The following is a 26897-nucleotide window of genomic DNA, read 5'->3' on the forward strand; positions in this document are numbered from 1 at the left end:
CAGAAATGTGTCAGCCGTGAAGGGAAGTGAGAGTGAGTGAGAGAGACGCCCCTGAGACAGCCAGAAACAAAAATTAGTTGTTCTTAACAAGTTAAGGTTCATCATTATATTCTGGCTTGGAGCCATGAAAGCAGACAGGGGTATATAATGAGCTGCTTCGAATTTTTAGGGTGTTTATCGCTTTGCATAAGATAGTTGTCTGCAGAAAGGCATTTCCTCAGTCAAGGTGTACACACCACCCGAACACAACTGCCCAGGCGCCCTCGTTCCACTGTAACACCTTCAGGTACACGTGCCGGGGTGGGTAGGTAAAAGTTACAGGTGTTCCCCATGGCCCACTTTGGGATGTGTTTCCCCCACCCCGGGGTGTACTGAAGCAAGGGGTGTCTTTCTGGGTGTTTGCAACGTGTCTGCATGTTTCTCTCTCCATTTCTCTTCCCCACTTCCTTTCTCTCTTTTCCCCCTTGCCTTCTCTCTCCTCCCTCCCTCTCTCTCCTTCCCCCCACCTTTCTCTCCTTTTTCACATATTCTCATTCAGTAGGAAGGAAACTGTATTTGAGGAATGCCACACCTTTAACATGCACAGAAAACACTGGCACTCCCTTGCCCAAGGGCTTCTGAGCACACTTGTAAGTCTAAGGGAAGGTTTCCTTGGAACATTGGGAAGGAGCTTGGCACCTCCTGGGAGCCCGGTGCTGCCCACCAGTTTGCTTTACATTGTTTCAGGGGTACAGGATGGAATTTGCACTCTTTCGCTTGTTTTTACTGTCGTGGCCAGCTTGCCCTCCTTCCCTCCTTCCCTCCCTCCTCCACTCCTTCCTTCCTTTTTCCCTTCCTTCCTTCCTTCCTTCCTTCCTTCCTTCCTTCCTTCCCTCCGTCCTTCCCTCTCTCCTCCACTCCTTCCTTCCCTCTTCCCTTCCTTCTGTCCTTTTCTTTCTCCCTCCCTACTTCCCTCCCTCCCTCCCTCCTTCCCTCCCTCACTTCCTTCCCCCTTTCCCTCCTTCCCTCTTTCCCTCTTTCCCTCCTTCCTTCCTTCCTTCCTTCCTTCCTTCCCTCCTTCCCTCCCTCCTTCCCTCCTTTCCTCCCTCCCTCCCTCCTTCCTTCTTTCCTTCCTTCCTTCTCTCCTTCCCGTCTTCTTTCCCTCCTTCCCATCTTCCTTTCTTCCCTCCATCCTTCCTTCCCTCCTTCCTTCTCTCCTTCCTCCTTCCTTCCCTGCTTCATTCCCTTCTTCCATCTCTCCTTCCTTCCCTCCTTCCTTACTTAACTTCTCTCCTTCCATCCCTCCCTCCTTCCTATCCTCCCTCCCTCCCTCCCTCCCTCCCTCCCTCCCTCCCTCCCTCCATCCTTCCTTCCCTCCTTCCTTCTCTCCTTCCTCCTTCCTTCCCTGCTTCATTCCCTTCTTCCATCTCTCCTTCCTTCCCTCCTTCCTTACTTACTTCTCTCCTTCCATCCCTCCCTCCTTCCTATCCTCCCTCCCTCCCTTCCTCCTTCCTTCCTTCTTCCCTTCTTTCCTTCCTTCATTTCCTCCTTCCTTCCTCCCCTCCTTACTTCCTCTCTTCCACTCTCCCTTCCTCCCTTCTTTCCTCCCTCCCCACCCCCACCCCCACAAGGACTTTTATGAGTCATATTAAAAAGTCAATGACCTGAGGCTAGGGGCTATGTTTGCCTTTCATGTGACCAACCCAGGTTTGAGCTCAAGCATCCCATATGGTCGGTCCCCTGAGCACTGCCAGGAGTAATTCCTAAGTGCAGAGCCAGGAGTAACTCCTGAGTATCTACAGGTATGCTCCCAAAATAAACAAATAACAAGCCAATGTCTTTGGTACTGAATTTTGACACTGGTTTAAATCTGCAGAGTCAGAAGCAGGCAAGGGCCTCACTGGGATGGGATTTCTGTGTCAATTTTCCCCAGGGATTCTGGCCCCTTCACACACCCGCCCTGGTCATTGTTCCATACTCTGTAGGTCCGGCCAGTTATAGTTAGTACTTGAACTTTTCATCATTTATCAAACTGACATTGACTACCTTATTTTGGCTACATGGCAACTATGGCCACCTCTGATCTTATAGCTAAATATAGATTCTCGTGTGAAACCGATCACGATACATCCTCCTTAGGACCTCCGGGTCTCACTAGAACAGGCTTCTTCGTGTGCAATGTGCATGTTTTGACTAGGGTTAAAATTCTGTTTGGGTTTGGAGTTAACCAGCAAGCAACCATTGCTGAACTGTGGCGACTCCCTTTCCATGAACACTGTCGCCAACCTCTCACTTGCATGACCTTGAAGTTGGGGGCCGCTATTTTTCTTCTGTGGGGAGTTCTCTCCCCTCCCTGTCTCTGTGCAGTCGGGTCTCTTCCTCTCAGAGAGTTAGTTCTTCCAACCCAGTGCAACTCATGGGCACCCCAGATAGAGCAGAACCTGTGAAAATTGTGGACAGATGTGGTGGTGGCATATGGTCGAGAGCATGATCAAATTCGTCCCTTACATCTTGGCTGATTGGCATGGTGGAGAAGTGCTGATTCAGGACCTAAATGATATCATCAAAGTTTCCTACAAATAAGCAGTTCTGGAGAAAAAAAAGAAAGTGCAGACTTTTCCTGGATCTTTTTACTCATCAGTTAGAAGACCAGAGGGTGCATAGGCAGAAGTAAAAATCATTTAAGAATCTTAGAATTTTAGAGCAGGAAATGACATATACCCCAAATTTTGAAGTGTACGTATCTGTAAAAATGCTGCTTTATCTTTCCTTGTATTTTTTTTTAAATAAGAGGACTCACACTTCCTTAATCTAGCCATGATTTATAATGCAAACCAGTTAGGAAAAATTTAAATTTGCGCATCATTCTGCCTCACTTTCTCCATTACCATCAAAACAATTAGGGTAGAGCAGCCAAAGGAAAGGAAAATATTGTTTGCTCTCTAGTAACTGAATGAGGCCTCATGATGCAATGTGTGCAGCACTGACAAATATATGTGTTTACGTGAACTGTGTTCATATTTTATTTAGTTGTTAATACACAGCAAAAGATTTCACCTTTATTCTAGAGCCAATTAGGATTTAGGAAAGTGTTTTCTTCGATGCCTCTAATCATGCTGCAAAAACAAGTGGGTGCGTGTTTCCCCGCAGGTAGTCCGAGCCTACTTTTCCACCCCAGTACTTGAGTTGAATTTGTCTTTTGCTAAAGATGTTAAAAATCGTAATGTCTCGTGTCAGTAGCAATAATGAAGGGGAAGATTGGCTTTCATGACATTAAGAGAATCATTATGTTTAATTTATTGCTAATTAATGCTGACAGGTTTCATATGCCTCGAGTTGCTTTCATGCGAGTGTTCTGCGCTTGTTGTATTTTTTTTTCTTTTCTTCTTTTTAAATGTGTGTACGCATTTCTCCCCATTCATTCATTTTAATTCTGACGATTTACACAGCTTTCTGTCTTCTAGGTTTCCCCCCCATATGGTCCCACCACACCACACTCTCCACACGACCGGCATTCCCCACCCGGCCATAGTCACGCCGACCGTCAAACAGGAATCCTCCCAGAGCGACGTGGGCTCGCTCCACAGCTCGTAAGTGTTGCCCTTGGGGTCGCCGTCCCCTTGACACCCGTGGCTAGTCAAGGGCCTCTGCAGTGGCTGCTGAGTGGTGGCTGGCCCTGGGGTTAGCTGTGCTATTTGACCCTGGCAGGCTGGGAGTGGCCTGGGGTGGCGGGGAGGGGTGCAGCAGTGCTGAACCCTTACCCAAACTCCCAGCACACTCCCAAGGAAGAAAGGATGGAGCAGAACACCTAAGTCCACCTTCCCTTGGTTTCCATCAACGGTGGCCCATGGAACGAGGTGCCCCAAGCCAGTCAACCTTCACGGCCTGGTTATAGTTAAATGGTTATCATTCATTGTTTAAGGTAAACTTTATGAAGTTTATCACAGGTATAAAGGTAGAGGGGGGGAAAGTAGAAGATGCAACCAACCCTCAGTAATCTCAGCACCTGTTGGGAAGGGGGGCGTCTGGGGACTTCCCCCTGCAGACAGGAAGAGACCCCTCCCCGCCCAGGGCTGGGCTGGAGTTGGCGCCACCCACTTCCTGTCCTGTATGCTTTCTTGGGGGATGGGGGGAGGTCTGTGCTGCAGCCTCCCGAGGCACATACCCCGAGGGTCCCACCACTGTGAGTGCTCCCTGCCAGCTTGGGAAAACTGGTGAAACTGGAGGAAGTGACGGAAGCACATTCTCCTTCTCCCCCACTCCTCCCAGACCACTTCTCCTCCACCAGGCCGGGGTGCATAAGACCCCCAAGTGGAAGCATTGCTTCTGGTTACAAACTCAACTGGCCTCGGGTGAGCGGGAAGGCAGAAGAGGGCCCCTGTGCCGGGGAGGAAGTGGAGTTGTGCGCAGCCTTCAGCGTTGTGTCTCTCCCTCTCATCCCTATCCAGAAAGCATCAGGACTCCAAAAAGGAAGAAGAGAAGAAGAAGCCTCACATAAAGAAACCTCTTAACGCGTTCATGTTGTATATGAAGGAAATGCGAGCGAAGGTCGTAGCTGAGTGCACGTTGAAAGAAAGTGCCGCTATCAACCAGATCCTTGGGCGAAGGGTAGGTTGCCCGCCCCCTGGGACAGGGCGGGGGGGGGATCCAGAACTTGGGCAGAGCTTTGGGGGTGAGCAAGCATCTGCCTTTGCTGGGAGAGCCTTTCCTGCCCTCCCTTTTCTCCTTCAAATGACCTTTCTGGATCAGGACCCATACCTCCATCAGTGGGGGGCCACTCATGCCCCCCTCAGCCCCAGAGAGAAGGGGTGCATGTGGTGGGCACACGCCAGGGGCAGCTCAGCTCTGGGGGGATTCCTCCCGTTAGCAGCAGCTTGCTGGACTCTGCAGCAAAAGTGCGTTCATCCCTGCCGTGATGGACTCTGATTGCCTCCCCTGCCTCCCCTGTTCTCACCCACACTGTCGCCCTGCAGTGGCACGCGCTGTCTAGAGAAGAGCAAGCAAAATACTACGAGCTGGCCCGGAAGGAGCGACAGCTTCACATGCAGCTGTACCCTGGCTGGTCCGCACGGGATAACTACGTATGTACATCTCTTCATGTTGGGGCTGAGTCTATAGCATCAATACTGGCATGGACAGGGAAAGCGGTTGCCTCCCGGCTTGAACCAGGCCTCAGTTCCATCAACCTGCTGACTTCTGGGTGGTTGGAGCTCTTGCCCCAGCTCCCAGCAGGCAGGGGCTGCAGAGGCATATGGTAGATACCCAGATGGAGGATGGAGGAGTTCCAACCTGGGCCCCAGGTGGCCAGCAGGAGGTGGTCCAGGCGCTCCTGACAACGTCTTTGAAGAGATGTCCCAGGATTCATTCAGTAGGGCTGGTGTACTTGGATTGAGGTTTTCCGTGCTTCTCTAAGGGAGGAACTTGCAGGAAGGACTGATGGGTGGGTGTTGAGAGTTGAATTCCATGCCACTCTCCAGCAGGGCCTTCACCTGTGGAGGGAACAGAGGACACCCTTGCCTTGTGTTGTGATGTTAGAGAACTTGGAAACTCCTTTGGCCTGGAGAGGGGCATGATGGGAATATCTCTGAAGGACCCAGAGGAAGCCATGGAGACTCAGGCAGGATGGAGCAGGGTGGCCGTGTGTGTTAGTGGGACTCTGAGGGTCCATCATTCTATCCCTCCTGTGAATTGGCTTTTCTCCGAAGCCCCCCATCACCCACTCTCCCCCTCCCTGCTCAGCATTTTGCCTGTTTGTGTATGTTTAAGGCTCGTTGTCCTCCCACTGGAGAGAATGCCCCTTGTTTTTGCCTGGTGCTTTGTCCCCTGACACCTGGCTTTATGTCATGATTTGACTGTCCACTCAGCTGTGGAAAAACAGACCTCGTCTTCCTGCCGTAGCTGACTCTTCTTCCAGTGACTTGGAGCCTAGGAGACTCTCTGGCCCCGGGCTCCTGCCCAGCCCACCAAGGGGTAGTGAAGAAATTCTTTGTGTATGTGGGTTGGGATCTGTTTGGTTATCTGGGTGCTTAGTGTAGACCCAGTATGGGGGTGATTTTTTTTATTTTTGGTTTGGTTTGGGGCAACGCCTGACTGTGCTCAGGGCTTACTCCTGGCTTTGCGCTCAGGGATCACTCCCAACGGACTTAGGGGAAGAGTATGGAGTACTGGGAAATCGAACCTGGGTCAGCCACGTCCAAGGCAACTACCCTACCTACTGTGCTATCGCTCTGCAGCCCCAGGGGAGCCACTTTCTGCCTGTTGTGCTTCATCAGTTTCCCTTTCTGCACTCGGAGACCTTGAACATGCATGTTCTAAGATCTATTCTCTGTCAGGCAGGTGAGGAGAGAGGTGATTCCTTGTCGAGTCCATCCACATTTTGGTTACTGTCCTCACCACCTCCCTCAAGGTCCCTTCACCATCATCCACCTCCTGGTGGACCAGAAATGTATGGTGACCTGTTGACTCTGTGCAAACTCCTGGTCACTCACACATGGGCATATCCAGGGTGTTAGCTGCCTGAGACCTTTCCCCGGGTCCTCAGTGTGGGTGCGGTGGGCCATCTTCTGAGCTGGAGGTCAGGGATGTGAAACCACTCCCCCAGGCTCCAGTATCCCACCTCTGTGGCATGTCCAGCTGTAGATACAGGCAGACTTATAGGAAGACTCACTCTCAGCCTCTGTGCTACCTGCTGCCTCTCTGGCAGGGTGGACACGCTCCTGGTTTAGGGTCTGAATTTCTTGGTGATCCCCTCCGGATACTCCCCGCTCCAAACCTGGTTCTCAGAACAGTCTAGAATGGTGCACAGGAGCTGGGGAGATAGTATAGTGGGTAGGGTGCTGGCCTGACACCCAGTTAACCTGGGTTGGATTCCCAGCACCACATAGGGTCCCCCTAAGCCCTGCCAGGAGTGAATCTCTGAGTACAGAGCCAGGAGTGAGCCCCGAGCACCATTGGGCATCACCCCAAAACAAACCAAAAAAATATATAGAATAAATTTTAAAAAAATGAAGAGGGGCTCAGCCGCCCTCCGGAAAGCATAGGCCCTGCAGACACTTTCTGCGGGGGTCCCAAATGTTGCCCGGGGCCTAAGGTGACTGACTAGGGTAACTCAGTCAGCTTGGCCAGAAGTGAAGATGGGTGCTGGGGACTGCTCCGTCATGGTCGCTGCTCTGGGTCCACACCTGGAGGCCACACAGTGCTAGGGAAGGCCCCAGGAGGCAGTTGCCCAAGCTCCGCGTTCTCCTGTCCCACTGCTGTGGAGCATCTAAGGGCCTGCCTGCCCTTCACCCCACAGTCTGTGCACAGGGTGCCCCCAGCACCACTGAGTCGTGCAGGGCCAAGTCCCCACAGAGGTAAAAGGCAGCTGCGGGAGCTTCAAAAGGAGGTCACAGCTGACCCGCCTGGGAGTCAGTTAGATGGGGACTGACGGAGCCTTTGTGAAGTGCTTTCAGACTGCCGGTGAGCCAGCAGGCTCTGGAAAGGGCTCGCCTCAGTTTCACCTATGGAAGGAAGAGGCTTGGTGTATCAGGGGATCCCTGGTGACTTGTGAGGGGGAGTTTGGGGGGTAAATCTGGATGTGGGGGACGTAGAGGAGCTTTTATTCCCTTGAAGGGTCAGAATGAGTCAGGGTTCATGGAGGTGAACACACACACACACACACACACACACACACAACCTCCTCTTTCCATGTTTGCTTACACACACACACACACACACAACTCTCTACCCTCCATGCCTTTTTACATACACACACACACACACACAAAACTTCCTCTCTCCATGCCTGCTTACACACACACACACACACACACACACACACACACACACACACACACACTCCTCCCCCCTCCCTCCATTTCTTCATCTCCGTCCCTCTATGCTTACTTCTCTCCCTGCCCGGAAACAGTGTGAATCTCGAAACAGACATGAGGCTTTCCTGGATCTGATGCTGGAGGAAACTTGTCAGAATTTTCCCTCCTTTGTGTATCTTGAGAAGGCACTTCTGGAAAGAAAAGCGGTGTGTCAGGGAGCTGGCTCAAAGACCCGGAGCTTGTGCATGCGGGCACCCTGGGTTTGACTGCCAGGTATGGCCAGAACAAATAGAAATGACTTTGGTCATGGCTACATCCAGAAATCTCTTCTGGGACATGTTTTGTGAAGTAACTTTCTGACCCCGTCATGATTCTGCTTTCCTGGCCAAGGGCTGGCAGAAGTCTTGCTGGCACTAGGGAGTCATGTGAAACCCATTTGGGTTGTCCAGCGAGGCCCGCTTAAGAGCACAGGGAAAAAACATGGGGTCCCCAGTGACAGCTCAGTCCTGGCACGAATTACTCCTTTGTTTCCTTTTTGGCACTGCTGTGGTTTATGTAGAGGAAAGAAAGTCCATTTGCCCTGGCAGGGGTTACCCCCTTCTCCACTTCCATCTTAGTTCTTTTTATTCCTTGTTTTTTTTGGGGGGGGGGCTATGTCCAGCATTGTTCGGGGCTGACTCCTGGCTCTGTGCTCAGGGATCACTCCTGGAAGACCCAGGGGACTATATGGGATACTGGGTGTCGAACCCAGTCTGTGTACAAGGGGAGTGCCCTACCTACTATCTTTGTTGGGTTGTTGTTTCTGGTGGGAATCTCCTTCTGGTGATATAGGCCATTGGTTCACTGTGAGTCCTCAGGGCATGGTGCTGCTCAGGCTGAGTGCTGGTGGTGCCTTGGACCGCCCCAGCAATGCTAACAGACTTCTGGGGCCACACCAAGGTCCTCAGTGTCCTCCAAGGCTGTGATGCTCAAGAACCTTATGGTTTTGGGGGGTCAAATCAGGGTTGGCCACTGGCTTAGCATGTGCTCTAACCACTATACTATCTTTTTGGTCTTCTTGTCAGGTTTGGGTTTTTTTTTGTTGTTGTTGTTTTGTTTTGTTTATGCTTTTTGGGTCACACCCAGCATTGTACAGGGGTTACTACTCCTGACTCATGCACTCAGGAATTACTCCTGGTGGTGCTCGGGAAATCATATGGGATGCTGTGAACCGAACCTGGGTCGGCCGCATGCAAGGCAAATGCCCTACCCGCTGTGCTATACTCCAGCCCCCTTCTTGTCAGTTTTAAAGAGATAATAGAGCCAGCCTCTTCCGTCTTCGTGAAGTAGCATTTAGTAGTCTCCTTATTGGAACCTTATTAGAACTCCCTTCAGTTCTCTTCCAAGTAAAAAATAGGCACAGGATACAGAGTGTCTTTTCGTCTTCCTGATACTTCCCTCAGTCCCAAATGGCTCAGTCATACACCAAAACCAGCAGCTTTCCATAGGAAGTGCAGTTTTGTGTTTCCTCTCAGATTACCCAAGGCAGGAAGTGGGTGAACTCTGCATTGATGTCACCCGGAAGTTCTTGGTCTGTACCTCAGCACCACTTGTGGGTCTGGCTAAGTTTTAACCTCGGGCCCTGCCTGTTCCAAGGTGGCCGGTGACCTTTGACTCAGAGAGGTACAGGCTTGGAGAGGGGGCAGGGGGTGACACTCAGGGAAAGGTACAGGAATTCAGGGGTACATTAAGGGTCACAAAATGTTCCATGCAGAAACACAAAAGGCCGGGTCCGGAGTGATAGGTAGAGCATTGGCCTTGCACATGGCTGACCAGAGTTCGATCCCTGGCATCCCATATGGTCCCCTGAGCACCACCAGGAGTGATCCCTGAGTGCAGAGCCAGCAGTAAGTCCTGAGCACAGTCCGGTGTGACACAAAAACCAAAACTAAGGAAAGAAAAATGCAGAAGGCCATGACATTTCTCCTCGTAGGTCCCACCGTCAAATACACAGAGCAGGAAAGAGGGACCTTCTTGGGGATCAACGCTGCTGTCCCCCTGGGTGGAGCTGAAACAGGGGCGCCTTTGCCTGGCCCTCACCCCCAGAGCTGCAGGAGTTCTGGCCCTTCCCCCTCACACACTGCGCTTCTTTTCTTCCTTTTTTTTTTTCTTTTTCTTTTCGGGTCACACCAGCAATGCACGGGGGTTACTCCTGGCTCTACACTCAGGAGTTACTCCTGGCAGTGCTCAGGGACTATATGGGATGCTAGGAATCGAACCCGGGTCGGCCACATGCAAGGCAAATGTTCTACCCGCTGTGATATCACTCCAGCCCCTGCTCTTTGTTTCTGACACTGACCTTGCCCTACTAGGAGAACCTTCCGGCACAATTACATTTGAGACATTCCGAAACAAGTCCGATTTTCCATCTCCCGGGCTACCTGGCGACAGAGCACCCAGAGCGGGGTGGAGATCAGGATGAGCCGGTTTCCTCTCGGGCATGAGTCCTCCCCTCTGCGGGGTCCTCCCCTCTCCCCTTGCACACCCGCTTCCCAGAGACACGCGAGGGCCAACGAGATCCCTTAGGGTCAGGTTGGAGAATGTGACTGATCCCTGCTATGAATCCATCTCCGTCCGCAATGCAAACCCTTCCGGGGTGGGTGAGCCCTGGAATAGGCAGGTGGCCGGGGGGTCCCCTTGAGTGAGGGCTGGACAGCCAGCCTTGCTGTGTCTGTACCCCAACTCGTCTTGCCTGGACTTGTGTATCTGCTCAGGGCAGTCAGATGACACCCATGCCTCGTAGTGTGTAAAATCGGGCATGGGACCCCATGCTTGCCTGCTGCACCCTGAGTCTGGTGCCCGGAAGAGTGGGCTGGAGCTCCTCTTCCGCTTCCTCAGGGGGTACACTCAGGAAGAGAGCCGGTGGCCATGGTCTGGCCGTGCTACCTCTCCCAGCCCTGCCTCTCCACACCTCCCCGGCTTCCTGCATCCCCCGTCCCCTTACATGGGATGCTTGAGTCAGCTTTGAGGATGGACCTCGGATGGACACCCGGGACAAGAGGCCCTTTTCCTACACTCGCTCTGTCCCTGCTCCTGCTCGGAACGTGATCAAGGACATTTGGGATGAAAAAAAAAAAGAGGGAGGTTGGGGCAGGATGGAAGCACCCAGGGGTGTGTTGGGAGGGATAGGGTCCTTCCCAGGTGAGCTCACCTGCCCCCTCCCGCCTGGTCCTGGAAGTAATTTGCCTGTTTCCCTCTGTTCATCTAGGGGAAGAAGAAGAAGAGGAAAAGGGACAAGCAGCCGGGAGAGACCAACGGTGAGTTAGAGTAATGTGGATGGAGGAAGGCCGTGGTGAGCTTTGCTCTTGTGCGCTAGGGCTTCTCTCTGGGGGAGGCAAGAGAAATTCAAGGCCAGGAGATTGTGGGGGAACCCATCTTAGCCAGCCCTTTTTTTGTTTATGCCTTTTAATTAATCGCTTCATGACTGCCCTTTTAAAGCTAGTAACATTCATTGTTGCATGAAAAGCACATTGTAATTCTAGTGGAATGTGTTTTTAAATCACAGCGCAGGCTGTAACTGGAGAGGTAGGCCTGCCTCTGGGACTTTTGCAGGCTGCTGCTTTTGTACGGATTTGAGGAGGGCTGAGGAGGGGGCGAGAGGCCTAGGAGGGGGTGTGTGAGTGTTCGCTATGAACTGGGCTGTTCCTGAATGTTCCGATGCATGCCTTTACAGTGGTAAATTGCACCCGATTTAAATTAAGGAGGTTTGTCATTTTCTAGAAGAAAGTAGAAATACTGCATAAGCAATCTCAGAGACCCCTTGGAGAAGGCCAGGCTTTTACAAACAACAACATTTTGAAGGCTTTGTATAATTTGTTCTTTTTTTTCAGAACACAGCGAATGTTTCCTAAATCCTTGCCTTTCACTTCCTCCGATTACAGGTGCTAATGTCATTTTGAGTCATTAAAATAGTTGATAAACTGTTTTTTAATTTTCCTTGCCATAATAGTTTGATTAACATTAAACACGTATGACATTTGAACATTCTTTAAAATGACCATCTACACGGTTTCGTATGTTTCTGTAGATTTTTTTTTAGTTGCTTTTGTTGTTTTTTTTTTTTAATTTGATTTAACTTCTGCTTTGTTTATTTATTTTTCCCATAACCGTTGTTTAAAGCAGTGATGACAGTGACTTAGAGTTGAACTAACTGTGCAAATTGAATATGCAGTATTTCTTTAAAAGAGACTGGTAAAGAAAGAAAGAAAAAAAAAGCCAAAATGGAAGGAATTCAGTAATAAACCTCCTTAATCTAATGGCATTTTTTCATTGCTCCCACTAAGTTTTCTCACGCCAAGCATGCATCCGCAGTATGATTTTTTTCTTCTTCTTTTTTTTTTAATTTGGTTTATTTTCTTTCTTTTGCTTTTCTGCTCATAATTCACAAATCACTGGCATTTACTGACTACCTGCTTCATGCTGCTCTGAGCTTCTCACTAACCCCTAATAGCTCATTCACAAGCCTCTGGTCTGTCACCTGTTCCTCTCAATATTAACGAAAGTAGATTTTTAAAAAAAGACAAGACGAGCATTCCAAAAGCTGCAATATCCCAGTACCACAACCCTTTTCTTTCTTTATTTCTTTCTGTTTTGTTTCATTTTGTTCTGTTTTTGTTTGTATTTTTTTTCTTTTTTTTTAAAACTGTTACCCTCTAAGAAGGAAAAAAAAAAAGAAAAGCATGTTACAAACTTAATTCCCTCCCTCGCTTTACTTTCTTCTTTAAGAGAAACAAATTGAGAGGAAAATAAAAAATAAAAAAATTTTAAAAATTTAAAAAAAAAAGAACAAAAGGTTTGCAGAACCCAGAGAGAAAAAAAAAAGATCTCTGGAAAAGGTCACTGTTTGCTGTCTAACTTCCCTTTATCAGCTCGAACTGAATCTGAGAGACAGTCTTTAAAGAAGGGATACTGCAGCTTTATTTGCAACAGCTAATTTCACAAGTTGACTAAGAATGTGATTTTTACCTTTTTTTTTTCTTAAATTAAAGAAAGTTAAAAATCGAAAGTCGATATTTTGTCATTAGTAACCAGGTCATTGATTTATTCCCTTTTTTATTTTTATTTTTTTCTTATTTGTATCTTTCTCTCCCCCCTTCCCTCTCTCTCCCTCTCCTTCTCCCTCTTTCTCTCTCTCCCTCACTCTCTCCCACGTCTTCCTCCTCTTCCTCCTCCTCCTCCTCCTCCTGCTCTTCCTCCTCCTCCTCCTCCTCCTCCTCCTCCTCCTCCTCCTCCTCCTCCTCCTCTGCTCGCTTCTTTCTTGAACTCATTCAGACCTGAGCGCTCCTAAGAAATGCCGAGCGCGCTTTGGCCTTGATCAACAGAATAACTGGTGCGGCCCTTGCAGGTGTGTATAGATCCCAGATTCGCTGTGCTGGTTTGCAGCTGGTCTCTTTCCGCCCTTCCCCCTTCTGGCCTGTTGCTTGGTAGCTCTGTGTGTGGACTGTAGGGAACACGAGGGCGCGGGGCACTGCCAAGTGCGACGGGGCTGTGTGAGGGGTATGCTTGTTCCCCCCCGCTGCTGCTAGCCAAAATGCCACTGTAAAACAGCATCCTTTGTGCATCCTTGGGTGAGCGACAGCCAGCCCCAGCGCGCCCCTCCCAGGGAATGTGGCCTGCCTGCCAACCCCTCCTCCCGACAGCCCGGGACGGGGCTCAGTGACCTCCTTCGTCAGCTGGCCTAGGTAGACGCCAACAACGTCACCTTTCCCCTCCTCTTCTCTCTCTCTTTTTTAAATTTATTTTTTTTTCCTTTTTTTTTTCCTTTTTGTTTTTGGTTTCTGGTTTTCTTTTTGGTTTTGGTTTTTATTTCTTTTTGTTGTTGGTTTTTTTTTTTTGGTTGTTGTTGTTTTATGTGTTTTATCGTTTTTATTTTATGTTGTTCTTTTGGCTCATAGCAGTCCTTTTCTTTCACGTCCTTGGTGAGGGAAGATAAATAGCACCAGGTGATAGAGAAGACCAGTCAGCCGTAGCTGAGATTTCACGTCCAACTGAGCACGACCCACCATTGTGTTGTATTTTTTGTGTTTACCTTATGCTAACAGATGCAAATACTCCAAAGAAGTGTCGGGCACTGTTCGGGCTTGACCGACAGACTTTATGGTGCAAACCATGCAGGTATATTACCACTGTGAGGCCTTTGGGAAAATCAAAGCGTTCTGTCCTTCTGGTACCTTCGAGGGTCAAGCTATTTTGACCTCGCTCCCATCTACTTTCTCCCTGGCATCAATGACTAATGACCCTCACTCTTCCAAATTCCCTTGCTAATTTTATGCCTTGTCCGTTCCCCACTTTCTCTTTCTCTCTCTCTCTTCCCCCACAGCCCCTGCTCTTACAAATAAACAGATCCTCAGGCCCCCAGTGCTAGGACTGAGAGCTCCCCCGTACCCACCCACCCACCCACCCAACACCCACACACACTCCATCTGCCCCACCTCACCTGGCCAGGACAGATACTTTCTTAGCTTTTTGCTTTGCAAGCCAGCACCCAGGAACTGGACCCCTGTGCTGAACCCACACCCCCACCCCCAACCCCACCCTCACCCCGCCCCCTGCCAGCCCCTTTCCCTGAGGTTTGAAGGAGCTGAGCTGAACCCTGGCTTCGGCACTCCCGTGCATTGCCATCAGACGCTTGGAGAAGTGCTCGGGGCAGGCTTTTTTTGGTTCTGTTTCGTTTCGTTTTCGTTTTCTGTTTACAAACCACACGTCTCTGTACGGAGGAGCTTGGTTAGCTGACATTGTTTTACAGAGCTGACAAAGAAGCGTGGCATTGAACGGCATGCAGGCAGGGAGGCCTGCAGTCCTGATGGCAGAGTCCAGAATGCCTACAGGAGGGGAAACATACATAAGCAGGGAGAGAGGGACGAAGCATCAGTTCCCCCCCAATAACCCCCAAATGATGAGAGAAATGCCCACATACAAAAGTCCCCCGTGTCCCCTGCAGGTCTCCATTCAGCCCGTGATTCCAGGGAAGGCGCAGGCTAACTCCCTTCTTGGTGGAGGGCTGCCCACTAGTTCCTGTCTCTTTTTCCTTCCCTTTAATGACCATTTTGGTTAAATTTGTTGTTTCTTTGTTCTGATACAAGCAGTCTTTGAATTTGGAATATTATGATGGTAGGTATCTCAACCCCGCGACCCCCCTCCCCCCAACACGCCTCCCTGTTTGTTAGTGATCCCGTGTCACGTGTCCCTCTCTCCATGCCTCTGCCATGTGTTGCGTGTTTAGACGTTAGATCAGATGTCCATCCCATTATGTGCATGCCCACGAGTGTCCCGTGTCTCTTCCCTCCGCCCTGACCAGCCTTGATGAGAGCTCGGTAAAGTAGCTTGTATTGACCAGTTGTTGAGGGAATGCCTCCCCACGCCCACCCCATATCCCCCGACACCTCTGACCACCGAGTGAGGACCCAGGGTCTGGGGACAGGACAGGACATCTCCGCTGATTCTGTGAGATGACAGCGTTCACACCATCCAGTCTCACCACTGTGCAGCAGCAGAGAGTTTGGGGAGGCTGAGGGAAGACATTAACTTACTGAGGAGCGGGAGAGGCGACCTCTCGCTGGGCAGTGTGATGGTCTGGGATCTCCTGGGGGTTGAGTGACTAGGGACCTGGTGGTGCAGCCTTGGAGGCCTGCTCTAGAGAAGGATTAGCTCCCCTACGGCCACCCCGCCCTAGGAAGCGTCTCCTCCCCATCCTCGTCCCTCTTTCCCCTGGGGTGCCCTGCACCCCGGGGTTCACATCCACCGCGCGCTTTGTTTGTGTGAGTGGTGGGAGTGAGTGGTGGTAGATGAATCCCTTTTTTCTTTCAGAAGCAATTTCTTCCCTCCCCCCCCCACCACCCGAAAGTTGTCATTCCTGCCATTAGCCAGACAGACATAAACCCGTCACAGACGCAGCCCACACCTTGCCAAAAATACTTGGGGTGGGGGTGGGGGTATGGTATGAGGCTTTCGCTCAGAGACCAGATTTGTTTGACCGTCTTACTGAGAACAGATGCCGGCCACTGGAGCTCTGATGGTTGTTAGCAACATGATTTTCTAGAGTGGAGCTGGGCACAGAGGCAGAGTGGGGGTTGGTTGTCAGTGGGAACTCAGAAGTCCCAGGATCCAGCACCCTTAGAAAGCTCTTTGGGTGGCCTTTTTTCTCCGGGGGGGGGGGGGAGGGTGGTATTTTTCCATATACCTCAAAAGCTTTATCACAAATGCGCTTGTCACTCCATGAAGGGTGTATTTCACAACAGGATCAGGAAGGAGCCTGAGTTCTCTTCAGAATAAATCCACCAGAAGCTAAAAGTGGGGTTGTCAGAGGCCATCCCCTGGTTGGGGATAGGCATAGGTGGGGAGGATTGGAGGAGAAGGCTTGTCCCACCGACCACCCCCTCTCCCCTTTCCCCAGCTTTGCCAGGAGCTAACAGTGCTAAACTGAGAAAGACAACGTGGGTTTTAAAGGAAACACAGTGGCAAAACAAGGCTTTTTTTTCCAGCAGAAATGTGTGCGTGTGTGTGTGTGTGCATGTGTGTGTGTGTGTGTGTGTGTGTGTGTGTGTGCGCGCGCTCTCACTTACCTTTGGCTTGACTGCTGCTTAGAAAGGAGCGTGGCTTGTGGCTTGTCATTCACAGTCTCCATGTTCCCAAGTGCAGTGTCCCACTTGTCCCCATGGGCCTGGAAACTTCCTTGTCGTTGAAGGGGAAGGCGGGAGGGAACCCCAGACCCTCTCCTGAAACCAGCCTGGGCTCCTCCCTGGCTCTGCGCAGGGCCTCTGATTTTACTTGAGGACGTTTGAACAAGATTTTTCTGTTTTGAGCCCACCAAGTTGCTTCCCCCTCTTCCGGCTCTGCCCTCGTGCAGCATGCAGGGCTGCTTCCTGTCCTCCCTGCCTTCCTCCTGGCCCCTCCCTTCCTCCTCTTCCTCCTCTCACTTGTCCCTGTTGCTTTTTTCAGTTTTGCTGATACCCGCTCCTGGTCCCCAGCCCTCTTCCCTCTCCCCGCCCCCCCCCCCCATTTCTTTTTTAAGTGCATGAACATCTTAGTTTTTTCAGCATGTTTTGATCTGCAGACTAAGGTGGTTTAAAACTCTTTCGAGGCGAAATTATTTATCTCGGGTTTCCTGGGATGGGAGCAGAACCTACAGGCTATCCCAGAAGAGGAAGAAGGGGATGATGGGGGCTGAACTCATCCCCCCTCCCCCCATCCCTAGTTCCTTCCCACCCAGCGTGGGAACCAGTAGACTCTGAGGGTCTTTGCTCAGTGGGTGTCCACCTCTGGAAGGCCAAGCATGTCCCTCCCACCTCCTCACCCCCGCTTCTCCCCTGCTCCTGCTATTTTGCTGAGTCCATGGCCCAGACACTGGGTGGCATGATCTGAGGCCAGGCCCTAGGAGGAAGTCCCTTCTTTTCCAAGGAAGTCAGTGACAGCTGACAGCAGTCACCCTCAGCCCAGAGGCAGCGAGTTGCTTTCCTGCAGTGGTGAGCCGGCCGGCACGCACACAGTATTTTCATAGCATGAGTGCTATGACTGGGTTCTGACTCTAGACCTCCGCAGACCAGCATGTTCGCACAGTATTTTCATAGCATGAGTGGGGTGGGGCCCCCCGCCTCACCTTTTCCTGCCGAGTCTCGGCCCATCGGTCTGGGATTAATCATAGGGAAAGCCGCGAGGTCACATAACTCGATTTCTTGAATTGATTTCCCCACCTTTGATGCAGAGCACGAAGCGTGGGAGTTCTCGTCCCTGTTTCTTCATAAACGGGAGGTGGGGCAGGGAGAGTCTGGTGTTGGGGTAGGGCCACTGGAGTCTCTCTGGTTTCTGCCCTCATCACTGCGCCCGATCCCAAGAAGGTCTGTCCTGCGATCCCCTTGCACTTCTTGTCACCTCTTGTGACATACTGCACCCCACCCGCCTCACCCCTCCAGCCCCCCCACCCCCGCCGCCTTGGCGTACGCGCAAGATCCGAAGTCCCCTTCATTCCATCCTCACTGTCTCTCCTTCCAGCCTTCTCCCGGTGGGGCAGGGGAGGGGAGGACCCCAAATCTTGGGGGAGGAGGGTGATCAAGATTGAATCATAATTGAATCCACAACCTGCAGGCCATACAACCAGTTATTCTCGTTCCTTTGGGTCATTTTCTGTTTTTTCTTATTCTTCCCCCCTCCCCTGCCTTTGTTTATCCTCTTCTACCTGTTTTTCGGTGGTTTTTGAAATTTTGTTTTGTTTTTGTTTCCGAGTTTTTGGTTTTGGTTTTGTTCTTTGGTTTGTTTTTTTGGTTTCGTTTTGTTTTATTTTCGTTCCCCCCCCACCCCCACCCCCCTTCCACCTGATTCTGACCTCTCTTGATTTGGTGTGGTTCTTAACAGACAAGCCCGAAAGCTCTCCAAACGGTGGTGGTGGTGGCGGTTGGTGGCGGTGGTGGTGGTGGTGGTGGCGGCGATGGTGGTGGTGGTGGTGGCGGTGGTGTGGGGTGGAGGTTGAAACACTTTTTGAAGTCTCTTGCTAGGGCTGCCTCCAGCTCTGTGGGCTCAACCGTCAGCATTTGATGAGAGGCACCTAGGGAGGGAGCTCTGTCTTTCTCTTTCACACACACACACACACACACACACACACCCATACATCTCACACACATGCGCGCAAACACACACACGCACGCATGCACATCATTGGGGTAGGGGTCAGGAGTGGGACGGGGGCGGGCAAGGGTGGGAAAGGAGGGGATGTCTGAGCCGGCTGAGCAGTAACAAGCCTCTTGGTCCAGACCCCCACGGCCTTCCGCCTGCTGGCTTGTGTCTGCAGGGACCGGCCGGATGCTCGGTGGGCAGGAGACGCCCTCAGGCAGGGCCCGTTCTCCTCTGACCGACCATCCGTTGGCCACAGCAGGCTGAGGCATGGGCAGGCGTGAGGGCGCTTGGCACCCTGGCCTCTCCTTCGTGGGCATCCTGGTCTCCCGGGGCACGCCGTCCTCGCGGGGACAGCCCGGAGGCCACCTCCACAGGGCTCTGAGAGGTAGTGACTTCTCTCCCTTGGCATCGTTGCCCGTTATTCACGGATCGCTCTCTTCCCCCTGTTTCTAGGAGAAAAAAAAAGTGCGTTCGCTACATACAAGGTGAAGGCAGCTGCCTCAGTCCACCCTCTTCAGATGGAAGCTTACTAGACTCGCCTCCTCCCTCCCCCAACCTGCTAGGCTCCCCTCCCCACGACGCCAAGTCACAGACTGAGCAGACCCAGCCGCTCTCGCTCTCCCTGAAGCCCGACCCCCTGGCCCACCTCTCCATGCTGCCTCCGCCGCCCGCCCTCCTGCTGGCCGAGGCCCACGGCAAGGCCCCCGCCCTCTGTCCCAACGGGGCCCTGGACCTGCCTCCTGCCGGCCTGCCGCCGCCCAGCCTCCCCTCCTCAGCCCTGGCCCAGCCGTCGACTTCTTCCTTACATTCCCACAGCGCTTTGGCCGGGCCCCAGCCCCAGCCTCTCTCCCTCGTCACCAAGTCTCTAGAGTAGCTCTCGGCCCGGTTTGCTCTGTGTCGTGTTTCCTTTGGGTTCAGCTTCTCTTGGTTTCCGCCCGCCCTTGGAAAGGTTCTGTTTTGTACTCCGTTGTTTTGTTTTGTTTCGTTTTTTGTTTTTTTTTTTGGAGTTTGTGCCACGTGGCTACATTAGTTGATGTTTATGGAGTTCATTGGTCAATATTTGACCCATTCTTATTTCACTTTCTCCTTTTAAATAGATGAGAGAAGAACCTCATGATTCTACCAAAATTTTTATCGACAGCTGTTTAAAGTCTTTGTAGCGTTTAAAAAAAGAAAGAAAGAAATATATATATATACATAACTGTTATGTAGTTCCGATAGCTTAGTTTTAAAAGACTGATTAAAATGCAAAAAAAAAAAAGAAAAAAGGAAAAAAAAAAGCAATTTGGAAGCAGCCCTCCAGAAGGAGTTGGTTCTGTATTATTTGTATTGAATACGAGCTTGCGAACCAATCATTTTACATCTGGTTTTGAGACCCCAAGGGCACAGGAATGCAGTGCCGTGACCTTTTCCTTTTTATTTTTTTTTTTTCTGTGTGAAACAACTTTTATTGTGATGTTACTTGTTATTGTTTAAATGTACAGAAACAAAGGGTTAAAAAAATGTGTTAATATACCTTGTTCCCTGGTGTTGTTCCTTTGGGGGGAGGGAAGCTACTCAACAATGATACAGATCACAGCACTGTTGACCAGTAGTATTTATTGCTTTAGAGATCGCTCGTCCTGCCTGTTCGTCATCCCCTTTAAACTATGTTCTCTTTTTTTTCCCCCCTGAAACTGTGTAAAGTTTTTCCCCTCTTTAGCATAAGCATCTTATATATAACAATTCATTTGTACAAGGTTTTTAAGTTTATATATAAAATGTGTATATATTATTTTTTTTGTTGCCCTTTTTTGGACTTTTTATTTTTTTCTGTATGAAACCCAGATGCGGCCAAATGGACATTACTAGTTGCATTAAGGGATCAGTAGCATTAACAAAAGTTGCTTTAAAAGCCATTCTATAAAACAAGACTTGAAAATCGGTGAGGGAATTTCAGCAAGGCCATGCGAGCGACGGGGTGCCCTCGCCTGGGCCCCGTGGGAACTCCTGTGCCCCTAGAACATGAACTGACTGTGCAGAACTTGATGTGCCAAAATTCTCAGTGACTTTCGCTTTCTCCCTCTTTTTAATGCTGTAATTTTCGTTCATCATGTTTCGCTGTGATGTTACATAGTTAGATTTGTATGTAGGTTTAATGTCACCTATAACAAGATGTGTTTGGTAGCAGATTGTCCAGAAAGCATTTTAAATGAAGAGGTATAAACCCTTACGGGCCAAAATTCTGTATATTAGATTACTCTTAAAGGAAAAATCCAGCTGCCGCTTTTATGTAGATGTATTACATACAAGTCGGTGGCAGACTTTAAAAATAAAAAAAAAAAACCTAGGCATGTTGATGTTGCAAAATGCTGTATAAAGCTGAAACCTGTTCATTCAGTGCCATTGTAGTTGACATGAAGCGATTGTAAAACTGTCTCCAGTTTTTCTCTGGTTTATTAAAATGCTAACTATAACATTTTTTTTTTGTGAATACTTTGAATGTTTCCTAACAGTTGTGATGTTCCTGTTCCGTTTTATGCTCTTATTCCAATTTCATTTTTAATGGTTGGGAAGCCATTTTTGTAATGAATAAATGTTCATGTTGTACAGTATCTGTAGCATGCTGTTCTGGATTAATAAAAACAACTTAGTATGTGCAGATAAAGGCTGGTCACTTGTTTCTGTGATTTGGACTTTCTCTCTGGGGGAACCGGATGGACCTCATCCAGAGAAGCAGATTCCAAGCTGGAACTTGAAAGCCTGTGAGTGGAGCTGAGAGATGTGCGTACCCAAGTAGGGTGTTGGAACTCTTTGGAGGGGTGGAATAATTTTTTTTTCTTTCCCTTTTATTCTCAATGCCCAACTTGTGCACTCGGCGAATTCATTTCTCAAAGCAAAGCACAGAGGAAGGTCGCTCTTGTGACTGGAACGCATCCCTGAGCGATGCTGGTGGTCCCTTTCCCCCAGGATCAGAAAGGATACGATGATTCTGGCTGATGAGACCGGGTCCTTCAGAAACAGACTTCCGAAACCACACTGTTTATACCGTTGAAGGACTGCAAATGAGAAAGCATCCTAACTTATTTCTAAGAAGCACGAAAGGAGAGGTGCTTGGGGAAGATGGGGACAGAGAGAGTGTGAACCCCTTACCTTGCAGTGAGCAGTTGTTGAGCCAGGCAGTTTAAAAATTGTTTAAAATGTCTTGGTTTGGGGCCACACCCAGTGAAGGTCAGAGTTTACTCCTTGTGCTGTGCTAAGGAATTACTCCTGGCAGTGCCCAGGGGGAACCATATGGGATGCTGGGTATCAAGCCTGGTCAGTCACAAGCAAGGCAAGCACCTTGTCCGCAGTACTATTGTTCGGGCCACTCAAGATGCTTTTTTTTTTTTTTTTAAAGCAAATTGGACCAAGGTAATTCCTATAAAGATTTGTCTGGAGGCACCTTGGGGCCCAAATCCCTTGGCTCTGTGCCCCAGCCGGGGGGCAAGTTCATCAGCACCTGCGCATGGAGTCGCAGGAAAGATTGATCCTCTGCAGGCTTCACCTGGAATGCATCTCTCACGCTGACTCAGATGGATGGACGCTCGTCCCATTGATCTGGGACAATTGTATCTTCAAAGGACTTGATTTCAATGGGCTGGGAAGCTGTTCATGTAGCCGTTTTTGTTCCTTAAGGTTACCAGCTGTTGTCCTCAAGGACTTGAAGGCAAGTCGGAAACGCTGCTTTGCTTAAGCTAGTTTTTGTTCTCGCGAATCTCCGTGTTTTGTTTTTGCTTTGCTTTGTGTTCCCTGGGAGGAGTGTCCTTCACTTTCATTTACCACCCTGGGCCGGGATGACCTCTCCCAATGCACAGAAGAAAACTGTCTGTTCTCTGTGGCGCTGTGCCAGGCCGGGCCTGTGCGTTTTCTCTTGTTGCATCCCAACACGACCACCAGAGGTAGGCATTATTCTCCCCCTCCACCCTCCGCTTCATTTTCTAAAACTGGGTTTAGAAACTCTAAGGTTAAGTGTCTTGTTCAAGGCCGCGCAGCATGTAGGTGGTAGAGAGGAGAGATGGAGGTGAGTTGAGATTCGACTGTTCAGGTTTCGGTGACATCTCCTTGGATGCCAGCAAAGTTCCTTCTCCCCAGTAGAGCACTAAGTTTCCTCTCTCACTTGGCCTCCACTCCAGTGCACACACACACTCATTTCTTCTAGCCACGCCAGAGAGGAGCTAGTGCTAAGCTCTGTGGGACTTTGCCCATAGTTTCTTTTGTCCGTAAAGCTCTATTCTCTCCAACCCCGCTACCTACTCCCCATCCCCACCCCCAACCATTCAGCTCTCGGTGTAGACAAACATATTCCATCCACCAGTCCGAACATGGGTGCCAGTTTGCGGGTCTAGAGAGGTTGAAGAATTCTGATATAGATGACAAAGGTGGAAGGTGTCTCACCCAACCATTGTGCCTATCAAATGTGACCTAATTAGACCATTGTCGACATCCTGTGTTCCTTGGCCTCAGCACTAGTGACAGTTGATGCAGGGTAATTCTTGGTTCATGGGCGCAGTGTAGGATGTTAGAACTACTGACCTCTGTCTTCTAGCCTCTTTCCCCAGCCAAGCAGAAACATCTCTCATCATGGTCACGTCACTGAGGGAGAGGGCACAACATCTCCCCAGGAAGACCGTTGCTATGGGTTCCCCATAGTGGGACAGGGCTGCTTACATTCATATCCTGGCTCATTGCCTAGTACTTGGAAGTGCTCCGGATAGCTCTGCTGGAGGGAGGAAGAGGTAAAGTTGGCCAACTCAACATAAGTACTTTGGGACACAGGAAAATGGAAACTTTGTGTATTGCTTCCCGTTTTGTGTTCCTACATCCTTTCAGCCATGCTGGCATGAAGCTCTGTGCCTTTGTGACAAAGGACAGAAAATGAGCAAGGTGAGAGTGGGCAGCCCCTTTGCTCTCAGCCACCCAGAGTGAGGCTCGCTCTAAGCTTCAACCTTATAGGTCAGTTGGTTATAGCCTTAATGCCTTGTCACATGCTAACAGCACTTTGAGATCTTCTTTTCTCCCTCCTAGGAAACACAGTTGAGAGTCCAGGTTGCCATCAACCAAAAGCTAAATTCTTGACCTCTTCAAGACTTCTCCCTGCCTATTCCCCCGCCGCCCTCCCCCGCCCCCCCCCCCCCCGCCCCATTCAAGAGTTGGGCTTTCAAGCTGAGTGTCTAACAATCTCCTCTATGGAAAATGGTTCTGTTGGATTTCTTTTGTGATTGAAAGACTCTCAATTGCTGGGCATATCATTCCTGGCCTCTCCAGGGATCCGGTCAACTAGATCTGCTTAGTAGGAGAGTGTGGTGGTAACTTGTGGCAGTCATAACAAGTTAACCCAGACATGGCTTCAAACACAGGCTGGCTCTGGGGCTGCCGTCCCCAGGAGGGGGAAGGTGTTAGGAAGTCTGGTCCCTCCAGAGGTCCTAAGACCTTCAGCGTCTCATCCAGCCTTGGTGCCCATCTGTCCGAATCCCAAGTGTCCCTTTGATTGGCAAGCCTACAGTTCACATCCTGCCTCTCTCTTCCCAGTGCTGTTGGGTTTGCTTGTACAACCCCTCACAAGGTTCTCCTGGATTGTGCTTAGGGCCCATCTGGATCACTGACTTGGCCCGAGAGCCTTAACTTGCTCATTTCTTCTGCCATATAATGTATTGTTCACAGGTGCTGGGGTTAGGACAGGAGCATGTCTTTGGGGGCACCACCATTTGGTGCACTAGAGAGGCATTTTTCCATCCTGGAGGCTCTGCAGATTCTTAGTGCAGAATTCTCTAGAATTCTCTAGAATTTTCTCTTTTTGCCTTTGTTCATGGTCTGGGGCAAGCTTGGCCAGCAAGACATCGGTGTCGTGGAGGGTGTACCATAAAACTTAAATGTTTTTATATAAACTTATATGTTTTCATTCTGATGATATGGACACATCTCGAGCCTATAGGACCCTTAACCTGGATGCAGCACAATGAGTAGAGGAATGAACCGAAACTATGAGTAGCATTGATCCATCTGTTCAACTCCCTTTCTAAGTGTCCTTGCTGTAATGCCTTGTTCTCCAGGGCCTGTTTCCTCTGCTGAGAAGTGGTGACCTGAATCCTTCGGACAGATTCTTGCCTGGTTGGACGGCCGGGGCTGGAGAACTCAGCATAGAGGCAGTGCCCGAAAGGCAGAGGGCAGTCAGCGTGGTGCATTGGCCTGAATTCTGACAGGAATTCTCTTAATGCCAGTGTCGCTCTTAATGCCCGGATTAGAGGAAACGTGGGGAGTCTCCTTCTTGCTGAGTCCAAACACAGGACTTGGAGACTCACTCATGGTCATTCATCTTACCTGACAACTCAATGGCCTTGGGAAAATGAACACCGCCCTTTGGGGAGCCCCAGCGATGGCCTGGGTGCCTTTTCTGGTACAGAAGTATGTTTCAAATTGAAGCCCTTTCTGGGGCTGGAGCAATAGCACAGCGGGTAGGGCATTTGCCTTGCATGAGGGTTCGATTCCCAACATCCCATATGGTCCCCCAAGCACTGCCAGGAATAATTCCTGAGTGCAGAGCCAGGAGTAACCCCTGAGCATCACTGGGTGTGACCCAAAAAGCAAAATAGATAAATAAATTGGAGCCCTTTCTTAAGAAATTTATTAATAAATTTATTATTAATAAATGAAGGGGTCCCCCTAGAATTCTGTGTCTCAGGAATGGAGGCCAGTGGCAGGGCCTGGAGCTGAGAACTAATGAACAGGGCTCTGGATGGCCCTTGCCAGAGGCTGTCCCCCAAGAGAGCTGCTTGGTATCTGGCCATAGATCAAGGACCTCATGTCTGGCATAGGCCGGATGTGAATCCTGGTTCAGGGCTGAAGGGCTGCAGCGGGGCATCCTACCTCCAGAGCTCAGGGGTCGGCAGTGGTGGGTGTTTTGTGAGCACACTCAGAGCTGGTGAGTGAGTACCCGAGCTCCTACCTGTTTGTCCAGGTCACACCAGCTAGACACCGGCACCCTTGGTGAAATCTTCCTTTCCTCTCTGAGCTCACCTTCTCTTTGTAGGAGGTGTCTCAGAGGAAGGCACCCCAACATTCTGGAACCCCAGGTAAGCTGCTCTCCTGGAAAGGGGCTTTATTGAAGGATCCAGTTCTGGAAGCTGGAGGACTAAAACTAGGGTCTGGGCAGATTCGGTTTCCTCAGCATTCGTTCTCCTGCTGCTGCTTCCGTGACCTCGGGTGGGAGTATCTGTGTCTTGAGCTCCTTCGCTGAGAAGGACACTGCACTGGTCTGTCAGCTCAGGGCCAGCCTGTATGACCATCATCACCTCTCTAAAGCTCCCTTCCTCAATATAATGGCATTCTGGGCATGGGATGGGGGGGGTGGAGTTTGGGCTTTGCTCTATGAGTTTGAAGAAGGGGCTAATTTGGCTCATAGCAGCTATTTTAGAGCAAAGTCTCCAATGGAGACGTTACTGGGCCCGCTCGAGCAAATCGACGATCAACGGGAGGGCCTTTACCTTTACCTTATCTATCTGTATAGAGTTTTTAATGTACCCATTATTAATGTATTCTTAGATCTTTGGTATTTAGTCTTAGATATTTTACATAGTTATTGTGTGTGCGTACGGGGGTGGGGGAGACCACCTTGAATCAGAGAGACCTGGATAACTGCAAGTCACATGCCCTTCCTCTGCCTCACAGCCCAGTCCAATTTTTTAGATATTTTTAAAACCATCATAAATGGGACTTAATTTTTCTTTCATGTGCTGATTATTGCGAGTATTTAGAATTATACTTGATCTTTGCATATTGACTTGGTTCCCAGCAGCCTTCCTAAAACTCACATAGGAATTCTAATAGCTTCTTTTTGGATTTTTTCTACCAGCGTGATTACATTATCTGCATATACTGACCTTTTATTCCTATCTTTCCTCTCTTTATTTATCCCCTCCCAACCTCCCCCACTGATATTCTTTATTGTGCTGGCAAGAGAAGCTTGAATAGGCCTGGAAATAAGAAACTTGTTTTGCTGTGTAGTGCCCCCCACTTCCCAGGAAGAACCTCCGCAATTCCACCATGAAGCATGGGGTCAGCTATAAGGCTTTTGCAGATGCTTTTAACAAAGTAAGAAAAGTCCTTTCTAGGCCTGGGGCTGTGGCTCTGTGGTGGAGAACATGCTTTGATACGTGAAACCCCAGGTTCCCTCCATCCCAGCACCACCAAGTCAAACAAAGCAAACCCCCCTATCCTTTCTAGTCTGTTTGCTGAGAGTGTATAATCATAGAGTCATTAAATTTGGTGCTGATTGTTGGGGGTGGGGTTGGGGGCGGGGGAGAGGTGTTGAAAATATAATCATTTTCTTACTCTAAGGAGAATACCAATTCTAGTTAGAACACTAATTCTAAGGAGAAAGGGGGATTCTTCAGGGAAAGAAAGAAAAAAAGGCCAAAAGGTAAAGGAAATTCTTGCCCTAAAGGA

At 49.9% G+C, this 26897-nt stretch overlaps 1 protein-coding gene across 43 annotated transcripts in view; it reads left to right on the plus strand.

Annotated features, from left to right (window-relative positions):
* The window catches only part of TCF7L2 (transcription factor 7 like 2), a 202336-nt gene extending 182939 nt beyond the window's left edge, over positions 1 to 19397 (plus strand). For 6 of the 43 annotated variants that reach the window (XM_056120403.1, XM_056120404.1, XM_056120410.1 and 3 more), the window contains 7 exons: positions 3429 to 3569; positions 4428 to 4587; positions 4953 to 5060; positions 11038 to 11086; positions 11660 to 11710; positions 13101 to 13173; positions 18888 to 19397. In XM_056120403.1, coding sequence (XP_055976378.1) covers positions 3429 to 3569; positions 4428 to 4587; positions 4953 to 5060; positions 11038 to 11086; positions 11660 to 11710; positions 13101 to 13173; positions 18888 to 19308 — 1003 coding nt within the window. In that variant the 3' untranslated portion in view covers positions 19309 to 19397. Of the gene's footprint in view, positions 1 to 3428; positions 3570 to 4427; positions 4588 to 4952; positions 5061 to 11037; positions 11091 to 11659; positions 11711 to 13100; positions 13178 to 13870; positions 13944 to 14911; positions 14941 to 18887 lie in introns of those variants that run through there. The other 37 variants (XM_056120405.1, XM_056120406.1, XM_056120412.1 and 34 more) reach the window with 21 other exon arrangements.
* Positions 19398 to 26897: the final 7500 nt, after the last annotated feature.

Source organism: Sorex fumeus, unplaced genomic scaffold (assembly GCF_029834395.1).
Source record: "Sorex fumeus unplaced genomic scaffold, SorFum_2.1 ptg000043l, whole genome shotgun sequence".
Lineage (NCBI taxonomy): Eukaryota > Metazoa > Chordata > Mammalia > Eulipotyphla > Soricidae > Sorex > Sorex fumeus.